The sequence below is a fragment of the Hippocampus zosterae genome, chromosome 9, assembly GCF_025434085.1.
Source record: "Hippocampus zosterae strain Florida chromosome 9, ASM2543408v3, whole genome shotgun sequence".
Classification (NCBI taxonomy): Eukaryota; Metazoa; Chordata; class Actinopteri; order Syngnathiformes; family Syngnathidae; genus Hippocampus; species Hippocampus zosterae.
This window is the reverse complement of record NC_067459.1, coordinates 8,462,631-8,482,607: the sequence shown is the minus strand read 5'-3', so window position 1 is coordinate 8,482,607 and position 19,977 is coordinate 8,462,631. Positions and strand designations below refer to the sequence as shown.

The 19,977-nt window shown below is 42.8% G+C and overlaps 2 protein-coding genes across 6 annotated transcripts in view; one reads left to right on the top strand and one right to left on the bottom strand.

The window, feature by feature from the left end:
* The window catches only part of anks1ab (ankyrin repeat and sterile alpha motif domain containing 1Ab), a 47,562-nt gene extending 38,709 nt beyond the window's left edge, over window positions 1–8,853 (bottom strand). For all 5 annotated transcript variants that reach the window (XM_052075130.1, XM_052075133.1, XM_052075132.1 and 2 more), the window contains exon 1: window positions 8,335–8,853. In XM_052075130.1, coding sequence (XP_051931090.1) covers window positions 8,335–8,604 — 270 coding nt within the window. In that variant the 5' untranslated portion in view covers window positions 8,605–8,853. The remainder of the gene's footprint in view (window positions 1–8,334) is intronic.
* rps10 (ribosomal protein S10) overlaps window positions 1–19,977 on the top strand; it is a 150,952-nt gene that overhangs the window by 73,124 nt on the left and 57,851 nt on the right. The gene's annotated exons all lie outside the window — the stretch shown is intronic.

Sequence of the window (19,977 nt, the reverse complement as noted above, 5' to 3'; positions counted from 1 at the left end):
TTTGGGTGGAGAAATTGCCTCCTCTATACAAATCACTGTCATTGATAGAACACATTTAATTCACTATCCATATCGCGAATAGCCACATGCAGTTTGAGCAATGCAAATTAACGGCAAGAAAAAGCTGGTGTAAAACTGGCGCTACTCAATTAAAGCCTCTTTTGAGCGAGCGAACGCATCGCCACAGCAATGCGAGGGAACATGTCGACATATACAAGACATCGATCCATCCATTATGCGTGCCGTCCAAAATGAGCTTCCCCTGAAAAAAAATTTTTAAATGGCAGTTCAGCCCAGGCCTGTCTGAGGAAAGTTCCATTCACACCTCCTCAGTTAGTAGCCCAAGATCGAATTCTAATAATCCATCCATCCATTTTCCGATCCGCTTTATCCTCGAAAGGGTCGCGGGTGGTGCTAGAGCCTATCCCAGCCCTCCTCGGGTTGTAGGCGGAGGACACCCTGAACCGGTTGTCGACAAACAACCATCCACGCTTACACTCACACGAGGGACAATTTGAAGTGTTCAATCAGCCTGCATGTTTTTGGAATGTCGGAGGAAACCGGTGTACCCGGAGAAAACCCACGCAGGCCAGGGGAGACCATGCAAACTGCACAGGGAGGCCGGAGCTGGAATTGTACCTCTGCACTGCGAGGTCGACGCGCTAACCACTGGACCATCGGACAAATTCTAAGAATATAATTTATAATTACAGTAATAATAACAATCGTGCTATGACGTTGATCTTGTCTACTTATGGTTATCGGTAATTTAGGTTTAAGGTTTCTATTTTCGAGCCAATTATCTTTTTTTGGGAAGAGAAAAACTCTTTCCTGGATAACAGTTTCGGCTGATGCTTCAGCCTTTATCAGAGCTGTCAATACTTCATGGTGACGTGTCTTAAACACAGTTGACCGGGTCGGGAAACCTTCAAAATGAGGCCAACCGACCCAGTCAGGGCTGTGCTCCGACATTATCACCAGGAAGTATTGACACCTCCAATGAAAGCTGAAGCAACAGCCGAAACTGCCAGCCAGGTAAGAGTTTTCCTCAGCTGTCAATTTTAGTGGCCTTGTTTGTGCTGGTATGTCATTGAGGCTAGGACATTAAAAATGGAGCAAACCGCGGGTCCAAATAAAAAGCAATTAAAGGCGTTATTAGCGGCCATAGTGATTTTTTTTTGTAAATTCGGCCCAAGATGTTTGAAAAACACCATGCCCGTTCCAATACAGCTTGAAAATAAGTTGTATTTGACACCCATGAGGAAGAAAAGCATTCAGTGCCTTTCAGAATAAAACTGCTGCTATGTTAGCATTGATGCTAATTGATTTGATATGTCATCCGTGCGGGAGTGAGGCAATAGAAACTGTTTGGAAAACAGCAGTTACTTTTGAATACGGTGCACCGGTAATTTGTGTTTTAATACGCACTTATCCCTTTTGGTCTTGATGAGGGGGTTTTTTTTGTTGATTTTTTTAGAATTAAGACAGAGGAGAGACAAGCCTGTGGTTTGTGAAATTCTTTTAGTTTCCATTTTGGTGGGGGAGTTGGCCAGCAGTGAATGATAAGATGGAGATGGGAGTAAGCAGTTTGGAGATTGCGAGAATGACTCTTTTCAGCATTTTTATATCTAGCTGTTTCCCTCCACCATCTTGGTCTTTTTTTAATCCAATAGCAAACGTAAAAGCATAATGTTGAGTGGCACGTATGTTCAAACCCCCACGGGCAAATGTTGTACATACATGTCACATGTATGCTCTCACTTCACCTTGTTATTTCCCAGCAAGATTTTTCGAGTCATTACTCATGTGAGCTTGTGATGTGTAAAGTAAATGTGTGTGTCCGTTTCCATACTAATTTTAGAAACTTTACATAAGATTGAAATGGATGGTGGGAATTCCATAATAGGTTTTCCCTCACACCATTTGTATGTGAGCGTGTGCGAGTGTGTGTGCGTCTACGTATGTGTCTGCGTGTGTGTGTGTGTGTGTGTGTGTGTGTGTGCGTGTGTGTGTCTGTGTGTGTGTGTGCGCGCGTTGCACTCTCTCAGATGTATTATATTTGTATTAGCTCTTCCAATATCCATGTATACTCAAGCTTGTGCCCTGAGGTTTTCATGGCAAACCAAATTCCCGATGATGATATATGATCATTATATTCAGCACCGGGCGGCCCGGTAGTCCAGTGGTTAGCACATTGGCTTCACAGTGCAGAGGTAGCGGGTTCGATTCCAGCTCCGGCCTCCCTGTGTGGAGTTTGCATGTTCTCCCCGGGTCTGCGTGGGTTTTCTCCGGGTGCTCCGGTTTCCTCCCACATTCCAAAAACATGCGTGGCAGGCTGATTGAACACTCTAAATTGTCCCTAGGTGTGAGTGTGAGCGTGAATGGTTGTTCGTCTCTGTGTGCCCTGCGATTGGCTGGCAACCGATTCGGGGTGTCCCCTGCCTACTGCCCGAAGACAGCTGGGATCGGCTCCAGCACCCCCCGCGACCCTAGTGAGGATCAAGCGGTTCGGAAGATGAGATGAGATGAGATGAGATATTCAGCACCGTATTACATAAAACTGTCCTGCACAATGTTATTATTTTTTAAAAATACAATTAGCTCTTGTGGTTATTTAATGGTGCCCTGTGATTGGCTGGCAACTGATTCAGGGTGTCCCTTGCCTACTGCCCGAAGACGGTTGGGATGGGCTCCAGCACCCCCCGCGACCCTAGTGAGGATCAAGCGGTTCGGAAAATGGATGGATAGATGGTTATCTAATGGTATCGTGAGGTGACCAAACAAATAATTCTAGGTTTGTTAATGCATAGATTTTTTTTAATAATATGTACCGGTAGTTAAAACCGCATGTTTTATTTATGCATCTATTTATTTATTTATTTATTTTTATGGCAAATCATCATTGATCAGCTAATTCGAACACCATACATCGCCCACATTAGCTGGCTGGAGCAAAAAAAGCTTCACAATTCAGCATCACCCATCTGTCTAGGTTTCGGATATCCAATTGGATTTTTGGCAAATTCTGTAATTGGAGTTTCTGAGAGTATGTGTCCTGAAATTCACCCCAAAAGGCTGCTTCATACCAAAACGTCTGACTTCTATGTTTAATTTGGGCAATGGATCCTTTTTTGTCCACTGAATCTGATGTAGATTGGTGTCATTGCGATCAGGGGGGTTTCTTGTTTCCAAGGGCTGTTAGCCACCAAGTTAGAAATGACTGCTTCAAACCAAAATGGATACACTTGGAGTTTTCTATTGATTTATAAATTTGGTGTCAATGACTTTTTTTTTTTATACATTCCAAGACATGCTAATGAATACATTTAAAATAAACAGGAATGCACATAAGGGTGCGGGGGTGCGCCTGAGGACTGGAAATTGAGTATTGTACTCAGTTTCAAGTCAGTCATTACCCTTTTGTGTACTAGCCTCAATTTGAAGTCAAATTAGCCATCACGACGATTGCTCCGGAGTTGATCCTTGTGGTGGGTTGTACAGCAGCCTGTAAACAACGGTTGTGGCGGGTTTACAGGCTAACGCTAAATTCGGCGTGAGACGGTGGCCGAATACATGCAGGAAACTGATGGTGAAACAGTTACCTCTGTGTGGCTGTGCTGCGGCGTTGACGGTCTGTCAAAGTATGGCCTTGTATGAAGGAAGCCCATGGTGCAAAATAAATTTTTTAAAGATGGATTGCGTACGGCTTCCTTAGAGACGTGTCTAAGTAAGGTAGTAGACCAAAGGGCCCCAAACTGCAAACAGAAGTGGACTCCGAATTGAAACTACAATTAATATCTGTGCTTTCCAATTTTAGCCAACACGTTTGATATCTCGTCATATATGCCATTTTATCCGACATCCGCATATTGCACGATGCACTACTGTACTTCACTTTAACCCGCAATCGTCACAAATGTCCTTGGTGTCTGTTGACTGTCTGTTGTTTGTATTGTTTAGATTTACCATATTGGCCCGAATATAAGACGGCCCTGATTATAAGACGACACCCTCTTTTTCGAGACTCAAGTTTGAAAAAATATTTTTTGTACACCAAATTAATTTTTATACAGAAAATAATGACAGTACATCTGAAACAAATTATTATAACAATATATTTGAGAGAAAGAGAATGTTATTTTGCCTCATTCAAATTTAAAGTGCAATCACATTCATAAATGAATGGCTTCTGGTTTTTGAAATGTAAATGACATCATAACGTCTCCTCAGCTGCCTGTTAACCTGGCCGATCTTTGACCCACTTTTCTCCAGATTGTGACTACATTTCTCAATTTTCTGTTATCTCTTCTATTATTTTCTCTCTTTTCCTTCTTACCGCTATTTTTTATTTTTCTTCTTTGTGCTACCGCTATTTTTATTTTTATTTTTTGCGGCAGGGGTTCACTTTGGCCTGGGGAGTCAAGTTCAGCATTCGCTTCAATGATATCTGGCGCCATCTAGCGTGGTGAATGGGACCCCGAATATAAGACGACCGCCACTTTTTCAGTCTTATTTCAATGCAAAAAACACCGTCTTATATTCAGGCCAATATGGTAAATATTTATGTTGTCTTTATACAGTTTAGTTTCGCTGCCTTATCTTTAGCTGTGTGTGTTGAAAGCACTGCATGTTTGCACTGAGGAAAGAAATTTCATCTGTGCTGTATGTTGTACATAGAGCATATTTGGCAATAAAAATGACCTTCACCTTGACCTACGATGAAAGGGCGAATTTACTCATCTCTGCGATAGTTTAAATTTTTATTGTTATAAACTATTTGTGTTTTAAAGGTATTTTGTAGAAATTGCATATGTTCTTTGTATAATGCACATAATATGTACTGTATATCAGCAGGTTGGAAGAAGTTCACGGTTCCTGCACGGCCCGGAAAAAGTATTCGGAAAGTGACCGCACATGGCGAAACCATTATGATGGAAAAGAGCCTCAAGCCTTCACGCTATTTTTGCACATCTAAACAGGCATGAGAATATTCATTCATTCATTCATTCATCTTCCAAGCCGCTTGATCCTCATTAGGGTCGCGGGGGGTGCTGGAGCCTATCCCAGCTGTCTTCGGGCAGTAGGCATGGGACACCCTGCATCGGTTGCCAGCCTATCGCAGGGCACACAGAAACGAACAACCATTCACACTCACACTCACACCTAGGGACAATTTAGAGTGTTCAATCAGCCTGCCACGCATGTTTTTGGAATGTGGGAGGAAACCGGAGCAACCGGAGAAAACCCACGCAAGCCCGGGGAGAACATGCAAACTCCACACAGGGAGGCCGGAGCTGGAATCGAACCCGGTACCTCTGCACTGTGAAGCCGACGTGCTAACCACTGGACTACCGGGCCGCCGGCATGAGAATAATGACTAACAATTTCAAGTAGGACTTAGCTAAGACCCTAAAGTTTGGAAATGTGTATTTAAATGTGAAATATTTAGCACTGTATGTGCGACATGTTCAAGCACTTAAATAAATCATCGCACCCTCCCACTGAAGTGACATTTTGATGACAGACTCCAATAAAAGTGCACTTAGGCTGACTGTGATGTCATTTGTGTGTATATGTATATGTGTGTACAGTATGTGCTATGGAATGTAAGTGGGTTAATTCAAGGAGTGAATATGAGTTTTGCGATGCTTTGGGCGCACTATGCCACACGTCCCACATGCCTGCCCGCCTGCCTGCCTGCCTTCCAAATGAATCAAGGCTCATCTTGCACAGTGCTGATGCCACCAGCCAGCCAGTGCAGGGGGCTCTTTCAAGCACTAAATATTACATCAAATGAACCTGCCGCTAGTGTGGTGCTAGTGCATGGTCATGCGCACACGCACACACATCGGCTTTTTAGGATGCCCAAATCTCCACTGATGAGTCCAATTAGGTCATTTTTGGACTGGTGGTATCAAGAGAGACAACACTTGGATTAACCTTTCAGGCTTGTCGCAATGTGTGATGCTCAATCAGCTAATTTTCACGTGTGGTTGACTTTCTCCCTCACACACACACACACACACACACACACACACACACACACACACACACACACACACACACACACATCCACCCCATTTATATACAGTTCGATGGAATAACACGGTGGCAACCAAAGGCCTGAGTATAATTCATACAAAGTACAACTAAAAGAAACAACATAGCATTGCCTTGAGATATAAGATTAATTTGTTCCATGACCGGTGACGACGCTCATTACCCAAAACATTTATTTCAAATCGTCTTTCCCCATTGAAATGCATGGAAACGTCATTCATTCGTTCCAGCCACCGCCCCCAAAACTCAAAACATTTTTTCCTATGTCTATATCTATATCTACATAATGTCCATAAGATGACAATATTTAACATGCACCTAAAGACAATAACATTTTTTATTATCTAATGAAAGAAATACATTTTCCGATCCATGTGCCATGTGGCACAGGCTTGTAATAATTCACATCTATCTATCTATCTATCTATCTATCTATCTATCTATCTATCTATCTATCTATCTATCTATCTATCTATCTATCTATCTATCTATCTATCTATCTATCTATCTACTGTATCTATCTATCTATCTATCTATCTATCTATCTATCTATCTATCTATCTATCTATCTATCTATCTATCTATCTATCTATCTATCTATCTATCTATCTATCTATCTATCTATCTATCTATCTATCTATCTATCTATCTATCTATCTATCTATCTATCTATCTATCTATCTATCTATCTGTACATCTACCCATGTGCATGCACATAACACAGCCAGCTTCATTTACTAAACTCTGTGTATTCGCCCCCCGCGAACAAACACACACAGTACGTGTTTCCGTCTGTCATCAGCGAAACGGGAGTCCATCAGTGACGGACAGAGGACAGTCGGTACGACCGGTTTAGTGACGATTTGGGATGATGGAGGAAAACTCGCTTCTGTCTGTGTGTGTGTGTGTGTGTGTGTGTGTGTGTGTGTGTGTGTGTGTGTGTGTGTGTGTGTGTATGGCTTCCTGAGATAATACACAAAATATATTTCACTTTTAGGCACACAATCAGACAGTTGGGGAGCAGCTGCAACAACAGGATGCCCTTGAGGACAGGACACCCCACCCCACCCAGCATGGCCTGAATCAACACTGGTGTCAAGGAGAGAAGCGGGGGTGAGGGGGATGGGGATCAGTGCGTCTCTGTGATGACACAATGACGACTTGTACACGTACACAAACTTCAACATGTCCACCAAATGTCAAGGGGATGGTCAAGAATGGCTGTGACCTCGTTGTCGTCCAACACAAGTGTGTGAGTGTCGATTAGATTAGTTCAGATTTCGTTTTAATTACCCTTTACTTTTTTTACACGAGTAGCATTTAAGGCACTTGAAAATGTCAAGCTGATTACTGCACAAAATAAGGGTTCAACTTGGAATATTGTTTTGTGATTGTCATAATAGTGACTTCAAATGCTTGAGCAATCATCATTCATCATTGGAGTTGATCGCTAATAATATATAACGGCTTTGGCCTGGGTTTTTATGGAGTAAATTATGACTTCTCCAAACATCTATATTTTTACAGAATTATTATTGTTGTTGTAATTATATTTAACAAAAATTAGTTAGCGATCATAGATATTCTTATGAGTAGTACATTATGGTTATTTTATTTGCAATACTCACATAAATGTTGATTATTAATGCTGTTGCTATTGTATTATTGATCTGTATTTAATGAAAATAATAATAATAATAATAGTCTCATTATTTTAATTAAATATATATCTAAGATTCTTCATAAAAGTTTTTAGTTTCGTGTATAATAATAACAAAAATGTACGGGATATTTCCATCATATTTTTATTTTCAATCATGTATTTATTCCTAAGAAACAATTACTGTATTGTCTTGTTACTATTTTGAGTTTTACAATAATCATAATAATAATTATTATTGTTGTATTATTATTCACATTAATCTTATTGCAGCCACAGGATTCAAAGCTGCTGCTTTTACTCACAGGGTTGCCCAGCGTTGATGATCGCCACTGCCCCTATTGGTGATCGAGGGTAGTGTGCACAACACACTGAGTGGATGTGTCATGACAGCGGAGGCCCAATTAGCCCTGGATGCTACACGGAGGATGCCGCCAGTCACCCAGACACTTGCACGGCCGAGCGGCGGCCTGCAGGTGTTACCATGGCAACCTCTGCAGAACTTCCTTCCTCCCCTTTCCAAAATGCACCACCTCGCCCTCTTCCCGCACTAATCCTGAGTCGCCCCTCTTATCAGCCTCTCGTCACAATTTCAAAGCCAGCTCGTGCATTACCTCATCCCACTCAGAGGCGAAGGAAGGCATTCGCTCCTTGGAGGGCTGGCCCTGCTTGCACTTGGACACAGATCCGCTGCGAGCAGCATGACCTCCGTCATCTTCTCCTAGCGGCGGCGGCGCCAACAAGTCCGAGTCCGACTTGGACAAACTTCGGGTCAGCCTCAGGTTAACAGTGGCTGGCATCGACGCGTCTGAAGCCTCACCGGGCTCTTTCCCGTCACTTCGGATGGCTTTGGAGGGATCCGCGTTCTGTGTGCACAGCGCCATTGTTTTATGCCAGGGTGGTTCCTTCTCCAGCTCCACAGGGAGATCCAGGATATGTCAGTGAGTGCTGAGACTGGAAGACAAAGATGAAGTAAAGTGGAGCAAAGTGGAGGGGAAAGGGAGTGGAAGTGGAAATGCGAGTCAACAAGGTCCACCCACTGATTGTATCCCGTTGCCCTCCCCTCCAAACCGTCAGGCAGACGCACTCCTTTCAGCCATACACGTTTGCCGTCACGGCCACATTGGTCCACGTGTTTATTAAGATTAAGAAAACCTTTATTAGTCTCGCAATGGAGAAATTCCAGATTCACAGCAGCAAAGTTATATGAAAACTGATAAGAGGATTCACAGGAACTTCACATTTAACTTGGCATTCCCAAACTGTGAAGGAAAAGCCTGAACCCAATTTTACCCAAACTTAACCGTAATATTGGACACTCTCTAAGACTCCCCCTTACCTGAACACACAATCAAGTCATTTTAACTTCCATAAGAGCCTAACCATCCTTAACCCAACCACTAACCAAAACCCTAATCCTAACCAATGCAAACCATAATCTTGAACCGAAAACCTAACCCTACACCCTAACCCCTCATTTATTTTACTTATTTTTTTCCGTTTTAGATTATTGCAACACACGATTCTCCAGCGTTACTAATCACCCTGTCTTGTAGCAACAGCTCGGCTTCTCTGAACGAAACAGATACTGTCACATCGCCTCAATTTTTAGTGTCACCAAATTGGCTTCCAGTTTGTTGAAGAATTGACATTAATAATTCCATGATTACTTTTCAAGTATAAGTAGCCCAGACTCCAAGCTCTACAGCAGAACTTTGAACACCGTATGAGCCAGCACACAGCCTCATGTCTTTGGGTGACAGCCCTGCGGTTGTTCCAAAATTGATGTGATACCACAAATTTGAATTTCCTTAATTTTATTGAATGAAGTGGCTAAACAATATCATCCAGATGCAGATGGAGCCTAAACATCTTCTTCGAAAATGTAGCTGGATTCAGATCATTTTATTTCATGCAATCACTTGAGTGATTGAGTGAATTGAGTGCTGGTACATTCAATAAAGATTTTTTTTTCAGTGATTAAAAAAAAATTTGAACCCTAACAGTAGCCCGAGAAGAGTTTATTGAGAATCCGGTCCAATAAAATCTATGGAGCCCCTAAGGCAGGGGTGTCCAAACTTTTTGCCAAGGGGGCCAGATTTTATGTAGTAAAATGTCGGGGGGGCCGACCTTGGCTGACATTCTTTACATTGAACAACAATATTGTTCAGCAAATTTTAGTAAGCCAGTCTGTTTCACATTTCCATTTTTATTTTAATTTCAACAATCTTAAGAATTTCTTTTGGTTCATTTGAAACAGGTATATCACATGCAACTGCTTATTCACTTGACTTCTTCTTAAACAGAAGTCTCCTGAGTGCAAATTGATTGATTTGAAACATAAAATGTATCACCATGACTTTTCAATAGTCACAAAACCTTTGACTCGAACAACAGGGAAATGAACAAGCAATACACATATCCACAACTGCAAGGATCATTTGAAATATGACACATCAGTCAATATAAACACGGAGTGATGTCTTGTTAACTCGCGAGTGATGCCCTCTAGTGTCTAAATGCTATTACTCATTTAGTGAATGCTATTACTCATTTAGCCACTAGAGGGAAGCAGTACTCTATGAAACATCACTCCCCAGTCTACGAGACCTCAGTCAATGCAACACGTGTTCCATTGCGCCCAACCTGCGGGCCAGACGGCACTGATTTTATGACAGGGGCCGAGGGCCGGATAAAATTCGACCGCGGGCCGGATTTGGCCCGCGGGCCGGACTTTGGACACGCCTGCCCTAAGGGGACATGGAAGGAAAAAAAAAACTTTGCGAGATCTCGCAAAGAAAGTTGAACACGCTCCATAACTGTTGTCTGCGCTTACACGTACGATGACCCGGAAGCACGTCAACGACCATTAAAAATAAATAAATAAAGTATTGCGAGATCTCGCAATCTTTCTTTGCGAGATCTCGCATTACTTTGCGAGATCTCGCAAAGTTTTTTTTTTCCTTCCATGTCCCCTTAGGGGCTCCGTAAAAATCAGATTTACATAGTTCTCTCCTAAAATGTCACTTTTTATACGGGACATTTTTCCTTGTATGTAAAAACAGCTTTTTTATTTTTTTAACTTATGATAGCCAAAATACACTGATGCATTTTCTTCTACAAAGTAAAAACCACCATTTTGCCTCGATTGACTACAAATAGGCTTCGTTTTGAGGGAGTGGGCCAAATCTGTTGTGACATTAAAAGGGGGTGCAGCTTTAAAACTTAGTAAGAGCCAGCAGGAAATCAAGTCTTAATCAGTGTTTCCTTTTCCCTCGTTAGGGCTTCCTGTTGTGAGTTAGCATCCTCTCCCAAGAATGTCCCAAAATTTCTGCCGTGGATGGAGAATCTCAGAAACATCCCAAAAGCCTCGTCCTTATTCGGAGTGACAGCCGGGTAATCGGGTTACTGGTGCACATTGAAGGCTGGATTCCTATTTTGCCTTCTGTGAATGCAACTGCCAAAGGAGCTTGAAGTGTAGGTCACACTCGGGTTATTTTATTTTCAGAGGCCAGATATGTTACTAAATGTCTGTTTGGTGCAAGGGCCAAAGAAGAAGAGCATCTGGATTGCAGTACAAATACATGTTATATTTACAACACTTTGACATTGGTAGAGGTCTGCACTTTATTTAGCAAAATCCTAGCAAGACTCTCATCCCAGCCCCTAAACAACGCTAACATTCAAGAGAATTCAGAGATTTGTTTCTAAAAGCATTATACACATTGGAAGATATTTGCGAAAAAATTGCGAAGTTGGTGAGCTATGTGGGACTGAATTGTGGAGCTCACCTTATACTGTTTTTCATGATTTTTGGGGAGATTGTGACTAAAATACCACCCGGTGACATACTTTGGAGTCTGGCATAAGTGGCCCTGCCCCCACTAAGAATTGAGTGCCTTCGTTCGCATCGGCGGTTATCTGGTACAAATGCAACATGAAGTTAGCTAGCTAGCTATGCTTGCTTACACAACCAATTATATGTATCTTCTTTTTAAATTGATTGACTTATTAATTGATTTTCTTGAACATGTAAACACATAACATCTATCCATCCATTTTCAGTATCACTTATCTGGAATAGGGTCATGAGGGTTTGCTGGAGCCTATCCCAGCTGACTTTGGGCAGAAGGATGACTACGACCGGAACCGTTCGTCAATTAGTCACAGGGCACATATAGAGACGAGCAACCATTCCCACCCTCATAAACACCGTTACTGAGTGGGAACCCGTCCCAAGCTGCTCGGACACAAGTCAGGCGAGTGTACTCCTCAACTCAACACAGAACATAACAAAAAAAATCACAATAAAAAAGATCATCAATACATATCTTAGTGCAGTCTATGTGTTCACAAGGAGTAGGAAGAAGTAGAAAAACACATCTCGTCCTACCCCTTGTTCTTTATAAATTATTAGCAATCATGTGGGATATCCCACTGATGCTGCTGCTTTAAGTGCCTCATTGTTGGTTGTGAGTGCCCACACATCACACAGAGAAAGAGGGAATATTGAGGAACTAGAGATTTTATTTTATTCTTTTGAGTCAAACTTGACAGCTGGCTGCAGCCTGGTGTGGCTGCTGTAGAGTGCCCTGTTCTCAGCCGTGATTGCACATCCTGCACAGACAGACGACGGAAGAGTTATAGTTTGGAGGTTTTGGTTGTGGGCAGGGTGAGGGCGGTTGCTTGTGGTGCAACTTCCAATCGAGCTTGGTTTGCCAAGTAGGTCATGTTTATTTCCTGCTTTGTTGTGATGAACATTGTGTTTTTAAGCTAACTAACGAAGAGTAAATCATCTACCATAACAATGAAGTGTTGTATAGTGTCGCCATGACGACCTCCTCCTCTTCTTCTTCATCCTGGCGCTGTTGCTTTTATGACGGGCCGCCACTTCCAGGCACAGTACGCCTGGGCGCCTGTGCCCTCAATCAGCCAAGCTCCTACGCATTGCTCACCTCGTGCCTCTCGTAGCCGTGACAGAGAAGATGACCCCCTTGGCTCCCTTGGGGTGGGCAGCGGCGAAGTGGGGGAGGATTCATGCCACTGTGAATGGTGCTGAGCCAGCAAAAAACAAATGCCACATCTAATGAAACCAAGTGAAGAGGAGCACATCTGATGATCTCAGTGACCAAGATGAGGATGCGCAGGCTCCTTATTTTTTTTTTTCTTATTGATGGTTTAACCACAGGATTGTCCAACTTTTGCCAATGGGGGCTCCATTCAGAAAACATGAAATAATGCAAGGGCCACTTGGATTTTCCGACAATGATTTATTAAACATGCTAAAACCAGTCTGTAAAGCAATTACAGGTCGTTGATACTGTATATCCTAGTTATTTTTAATAACCGTGACATTGCAGCTTTCTGATAAAGGTAAAAAGGCAGAGAGTTAACAGATGTGCCTCTGTGCTGAGCAGATTCTCCACATTCAGAACCAAAACCAAAGCAAGTGGAATGGTCAGCGGCATATTTTAATGAGAAATGGCTTTATTTAACCCTAAAATGTATTTTTCAATCTGATTTTAAAACGTCTTTACTTTTTTCCTAGCACATCAAGTTTTTGAATTATTTTCAATTTTTGTTTGTTTTTAGGTTTGCACACTATATTTGTAATTTATAGCTACGGTGTTTCCAGAAAAAAAAATCACCTGTTGCCAAACCTAAGCCTTAATTCATAAATATGACTAAATGTATTACTATATTACATATATGTGGTTACTAAATTATTATTATTATTATGAAAACCGGATGTGCTCAAGAAAAAAGAGGGCAGAATCAGTCCAAAAAAAAAAACATCTAGAAAAATGTACTTGCATCTCCGATATTAAAAAATAAATGAATAAACATTTGTGGTGTCATAAGCACACATTATTTGAATGCAATTACAGTACTTGAGGTTCATTATCGTGATATTATGACTTGGACAATTGCTCACATGGAGTAAAAAGTGGAGCAAAAGTATTCATTCATTCATCTTCCGAACCGCTTCATCCTCATTAGGGTCACGGGGGGTGCTGGAGCCTGTCCCAGCTGTCTTCGGGCAGTAGGCGGGGAACACCCTGAACCGGTTGCCAGCCAATTGCAGGGCACACAGAGACAAACAACCATCCGCGCTCTCACTCACTCACAATCAGCCTGCCATGCATGTTTGTGGAATGTGGGAGGAAACCGAAGCACCCGGGGAAAACTCACGCAGGCCCGGGGAGAACATGCAAACTCCACACAGGGAGGCCGGAGCTGGAATTAAACCTCTGCACTGTGAGGTCGACGTGCTAACCACTGGACTACCGGGCCGCCCCAAAAGTATTTTGGCCTCTGAAATTGAATTAAAGATACATTTTGTTACTTTTATTTGAAAATGTTTTTGGGCATCTATCTCAAGCATGCAAAAGTAGGGCTGGGCAATGAATCACTTTTAATCACTTCTTTTTTTTGGGGGGGGGGGCATTAGATTTTTTTTCCCCCTCTAAACAATCGAAAAATCTTTTTCCCGATAGCAACTTACGTAGTTTGCTGACATGCACCATTTAAACCAGAAGAGGTAGTTGGCCAAAGAAGCAAGAAGCAATAACTCAGTCATTTGGAATATGCTCAGATGTGCAGCATCAAAGAGCAAAAAACAATCTGCTGCAAAATTTAAAGATTGTTGCAACCAAAGCTAAGAGCATGGAAGGGAAAACTTCCACTAAGGAACATTCAACATGAACGGATTGATTTCACATTATGTCTTACTTATCACAGGAAGGCCCAGTGGGTTCTTCTTTTAAATTGTGTTGCCGGCCCTCTCAAAAGTGATTCAAAGAATTTGGTGCAGATTGCTAAATAATAGCAGACGCACTGCAAATGGCCGCCGGGCCGCAGTTTGGGAACCGATAACAGCATCATGTCTTCACTGCCTTTTACGAGCGACATACTGTAAGTACAAACATGAAGGAGGCGGCTGATGATCCTCCAGGGGGGAAAACAACAGCCGTGACTCATGAACATTGGACACGCACGCCACCGAGACGCCATTGCCGCTGCACGTACAGGAAATGCAACAAACAATGCACATGGCGGGGGGCTGGGTTGCGTGCTCTGCGCTGCATTTTTCGGATCCTGGGTGCTATTCCTCCTCGCTGTCTCGTCTCCGCTGGTGTGCAGTTGGCACATTGAAGAACAATACCCCCCGCCCCCACTTTCACTCAGACTACCGCCGACATCCATGTGCCCCGAAATTGAACAAGTCGGTCAGGGTGCAGCTTAAATTTGCGTTTCGTGCCTCGAAAGTCAAACGGTCATCATGCACATGCGAGATGTCGTCACATGGTGACATTTTATCTCACTGAGCAAGAAGCGGTTTGCTTGTTTTTCTTTTCAGTGATGACACTGCAGAGGTATACCAGCAATGCATGGCAAAGAGGAAAAGTGTAATTTTAATCTTCGACCCACAAGATTAAATTTGTTCCAGCAGTCGATTACAATAAGTTTGTCAAAGCTTGCGAGACTAAGCCAGTATGTTTGGCCTTTTCTTTCTTTTTTTTGATTTGTTGTGATGATACCACAAAATTGTAAAAGCGATGGTCACGAGTAAACGTCTGATGAGAGTACCGGTAATCAAACACAACCCCCAACTCCTTAGATTGAAACTTCAGCTCTGTCAGTAAACATATTTGAATATTTGCTTTATTTTTGTGATGTTTAAAATTAAAAAAAAAATTGTGCATTTAGTGTTCCTGATGAACCTTTGCGTATGGGAAAGTGCTTCAAATTGGCTCAAGTTTATTTCCCCCTCATAGACTCTGAATGCTCCGATTCTTACCTCAAGGAAGCGGCTGTCCTGTTTGTCTACGAACCAACATTCCCAGAGCGCCCCCCCCCCCCCACCACCCCCGCCACGACAGGAAAACGTTCCCCCGTGCTCGTCGGCGGAAAATGAGCATCTATAAATAAGCGGGTCACTTAGGCGACAAGTGAACGCACCGCACAATATCAACATGTAAGCGTGAAGATTGTGAGAAGATTAATTTAACACGCGGCAGGGAATCACACGAGATAAACAGTCCGTCTGTGCGCATGCATGTGCAGAATGATGTGGTTGTGCGTGTGTGTGTCAGTGAAAGGACTGGGCACTGCTCCATGTTTCCCGTTGTGCCATCAGCAAAGGAGAATGACGGCAACAACCCTTGACAGATTTTACTGCCTCTCGCTCAGAATTGACCCCCTCCCATTTAAAACTAACAAAATAAGATTGACAATATTGAGGGAAGGAAAAATTATATTTCATGTTAAATCCGGGCGTGTCCCAGTAGTTCAGTGGTTAGTGCGTCGACCTCACAGTGCATTGGTAGGGGGTTCAATCCCACCTCCGGCCTCCCTGTGTGGAGTTCTCCCTGGGCTTGGGTGGGTTTTCTCTGGGTACTCCGGTTTCCTCCCACATTCCAAAAACATGCATGGCAGGCTGATTGAACACTCAAAATTGTCCCGAGGTGTGAGTGTGAGCGCGGAAGGGTGAATAGGATTAGATAAGATAAGCTTTATTTGTCCCACATTTTCAGGTGCTTCTATTCAATAGCCTGACAGCAGTCGGCGCTGCCTCTCCTTCTTGCAGCACGGGTGTGTCAGTCTGTAGCCGAAGGAGCTGCCCAGTGCTGTCAGGGTGGCATGGAGGCGGTGGGAGGGTCTGTCCATCATAGCTGTTAGCTTAGCTAGCATCCTCCTGTTGCCCACCTCCTCCAGAGTGTCCAGGAAGCAGCCCTGGACAGAGCTGTCCCACCGGTCTCTCACTGTCCCAGGCTGAGATGATGACTGACCAGCAGACTATGCCATACTGAATGGCTGAAGCCACCACAGAGTCACAGAACGTCTTCAGAAGCGACCCCAGAACTCCCAAAAAACTCGATGTAAGACGTGCCCCATCGCGATCAAAGCATCCATGTTGGTAGACCAGTCTAGTTTATTGTTGAGAAGAACACCCAAGCACTTGTAGTAGGTTACCCTCTCTGTCTGTACCCTGGATGTAACGTTTGGTGATTGCGCGGGGATAAAGGCTTTTCTCTCTGCTCACACGTCAAACTTTGTTGGTTTAATAATGGGTCTTAGTCCACCTGGCACTCAGGCTTTCAGCCTTTCTAACTTTAACTCTCATAGAATCTTCAGCGCTAAAAGAACGTCTCTTAAAATAGACACCGGCCTTCACTTTTGTATGGAGTGGTTTTTCAGCATTTTTTTTAAACTCAAAAACTAGATAGCACTTGAATATTCACTCTGCTTGTTACCAAGGCTGTGGACAGCTTTCCGTTTTTTGGATGACTATTCCGATTGTCGTGTTTTAAACTGGACAAAAAAAAAAAAGATCTATTTTTTGACTTACTTGAGGTGTTAGCATGATCCTCACTTTGGAGTCTACCAACAGCTGATATGACTTTCATTTGTTGGACAGTTAACATCCAGCTAGAAATGCACGTCACAGCCATGTACAGGATGCAAATGAATATGTATCAACATGTGATGTCCATCCATCCGCTATGTGATCTCAGTGGGTCACAGGCATGCTGGGGCCAATCTCAGCTGTCTTTGGGCAGTCGCTCATATCCACCCTGAACTGGTTGCCAGCCAATTGCAGGGCACACATAGAGAAACCATTTGCGCTCACAATCACACAGAGGGACAATTCATTCATTCATTTTCCAATCCGCCTTATCCTCACAAGGGTTGCAGGGTGTGCTGGAGCCTATCCCAGCCATCTTCGTGCAGTAGGCGGGGGACACCCTGAACCGAGTGCCAAACAATCGCAGGGCACACAGAGACGAACACCCATCCACGCTCAGAACTCACACCTAAGGACAATTAAGAGTGTTCAATTCATCTATCGTGCATGTTTTTGGATTGTGGGAGGGAACAGGCACAGGGAGAACACCCAAACTCCACAAAGAAAGGCCAGGGCCGAATTCGAACCCACGATGCGAGAATCCAACTTGGTTCCAGGAAGCCGCTTCACCCTTGGCTAGAAATAAAACTAGTGTAACCTGCATTTTGTTTTTTGAAATTACAGCTTCGTTCTCATAATATTACATCTTTTCCATGAAAAATTATCACATTTGGGGTTGGGAGATTACAATTTCAACGTCATAAAATTATCTGTATTCTAAGAACTTTCTTGCCGTATTTTTTTTAAACTGGCTTTGTGTGTTTCTTTTTCTCAAAAGTTTTATTCCTGTAAGACTATTACTTTTTATTTTTAAATTAGGAGATTTTTCTTCCAGAATTTTGACTTTCTCGAAAATGTTTAATGCTGATCTCATAGAATTTCAATGTTATTTTCCTTCAAATGTGATTGGGCTCTCTTTGTGGGAATAAAATTACAATTTCCTTCTAATGGGATAAATATTACATTATTTTTATTAGATAATAATAATTTTAAAAAATCAATAAATCTATAAATTATCATTGTTGTGTGAACTCAATATTACTAGAAAAAAAACAGAAATATAATTTTGGGTAAAAAAAATAGAAAGCATATATATATATATATATATATATATATATATATATATGGCCCGGTAGTCCAGTGGTTAGCTTCACAGTGCAGAGGTACCGGGTTCGATTCCGGCTACGGCCTCCCTGTGTGGAGTTTGCATGTTCTCCCCGGGCCTGTGTGGGTTTTCTCCGGGTGCTCCGGTTTCCTCCCACATTCCAAAAACATGCATGGCAGGCTGATTGGATGCTCTAAATTGTCCCAAGCTGTGCTGGGATAGGCTCCAGCACCCCCCCGTGACCCTAGTGAGGATCAAGCGGTTCGGAAAATGGATGGTATATATATATATATATATATATATATATATATATATATAGAGAGAGAGAGAGAGAGAGAGAGAGAGAGAGAGAGAGAGAGAGAGAGAGAGAGCAGTAGGCGGGGGACACCCTGAACTGCTCGCCAGCCAATTGCTATCACAGTCGCACCTGGAGACAATTTTGAGTGTTCTATTGACCTGCCATACTTGTTTTTAGAATGTGGGAGGAAACCGGAGTACCCGGAGAAAACCCACGCAGGAACGCGAAGAACATCCAAACTCCGCAGAGGAAGGCCGCAGCCGTAATTGAACCCCGTAACTCTGCACTGTGAGGCTGGCGCGCTAACCACTTGATCACTGGGCCACAACTATTACTGTATTCCTGTAAACTCGTGAAAACAACCTTAAAAAAATAAATACCATTTCGAACTGATGACGAATAAATCTCATTATCTTTTAAGATTTGTGATTCACAATGATGTGATTGGCTGGCAACCAATTCGGGGTGTCCCCCGCCTACTGCCCAAAGACAGCTGGGATAGGCTCCAGCACCCCCCGCGACCCTAATAAGGATGGAGCGGTTTGGAAGATGAATGAATGAATGATTGATTCACAATGAAGTCGAGTGGAAGATGTCCTTTTGCATTTTCAAGGCAGTGTTTGTTCTGTGAATCGTGTTTGGCTTCTTCCATAACCCCTCTTGAGACCCGGCAGAGCAACTCTTTGAAACCATTTCATTTTTTTCTCTCTCTACTTTAAGAGAACACAGCTGAGGCATGTCGTCGGTGTTGGGGGTGCTTTATGTCTCTTTGCTAAACACTCTCAAGCATGGACTCGAATTAAATAACATAGTAGAGGCGCTCATGTTGTAAGACAAAGACAGCGCGCCGACTTTGAAGACGGCAGTGCTAAGCAGATTGGCACGTGGCGCGATAAAGACCGCTGCACTTCTATTAAGTGCGAAATGAGTTTTTCACTTGTTGACTGACAGGAGGGAAGAAAAGAAAACGTTCGCAGAGGAGATAAGCGCAAACGGGAACAATAATTGAGGCCTCGTGAGCTTCTTTCTGCTGCAATCATCAATTAATCTGCTAATTGTGCACCTTCGTTCAGCTTGTATTTTTCCCCCCTCATTGAGAATACAAAATAAGATTCCAAGAAAAGAGTGTCACTTGTTTCAAGAAAAAGCTGTCATCATAAATTCAAAGGATACACTTTGAATTTTTTAAAATGTCAAAATTCCATTGAATGAAATTTCCACTGACAATGTTTCCTGGACACCATCATAACCAAATGCAGACAGGAATTTTTAGAGATTTGTTAACTTTAACTTTTAACTCATGGGTCGGATTTTTAAATTAGGAATAAGCAGTCTGCCAAGTGTATTTCTTACTTCTTACATGAAGACCTAAACGTGAATGCAAGCTCTACTTCCTCCATCTTCTGCCTCACTAAGTACAACCGGCGTCCCACCCACAACAAACC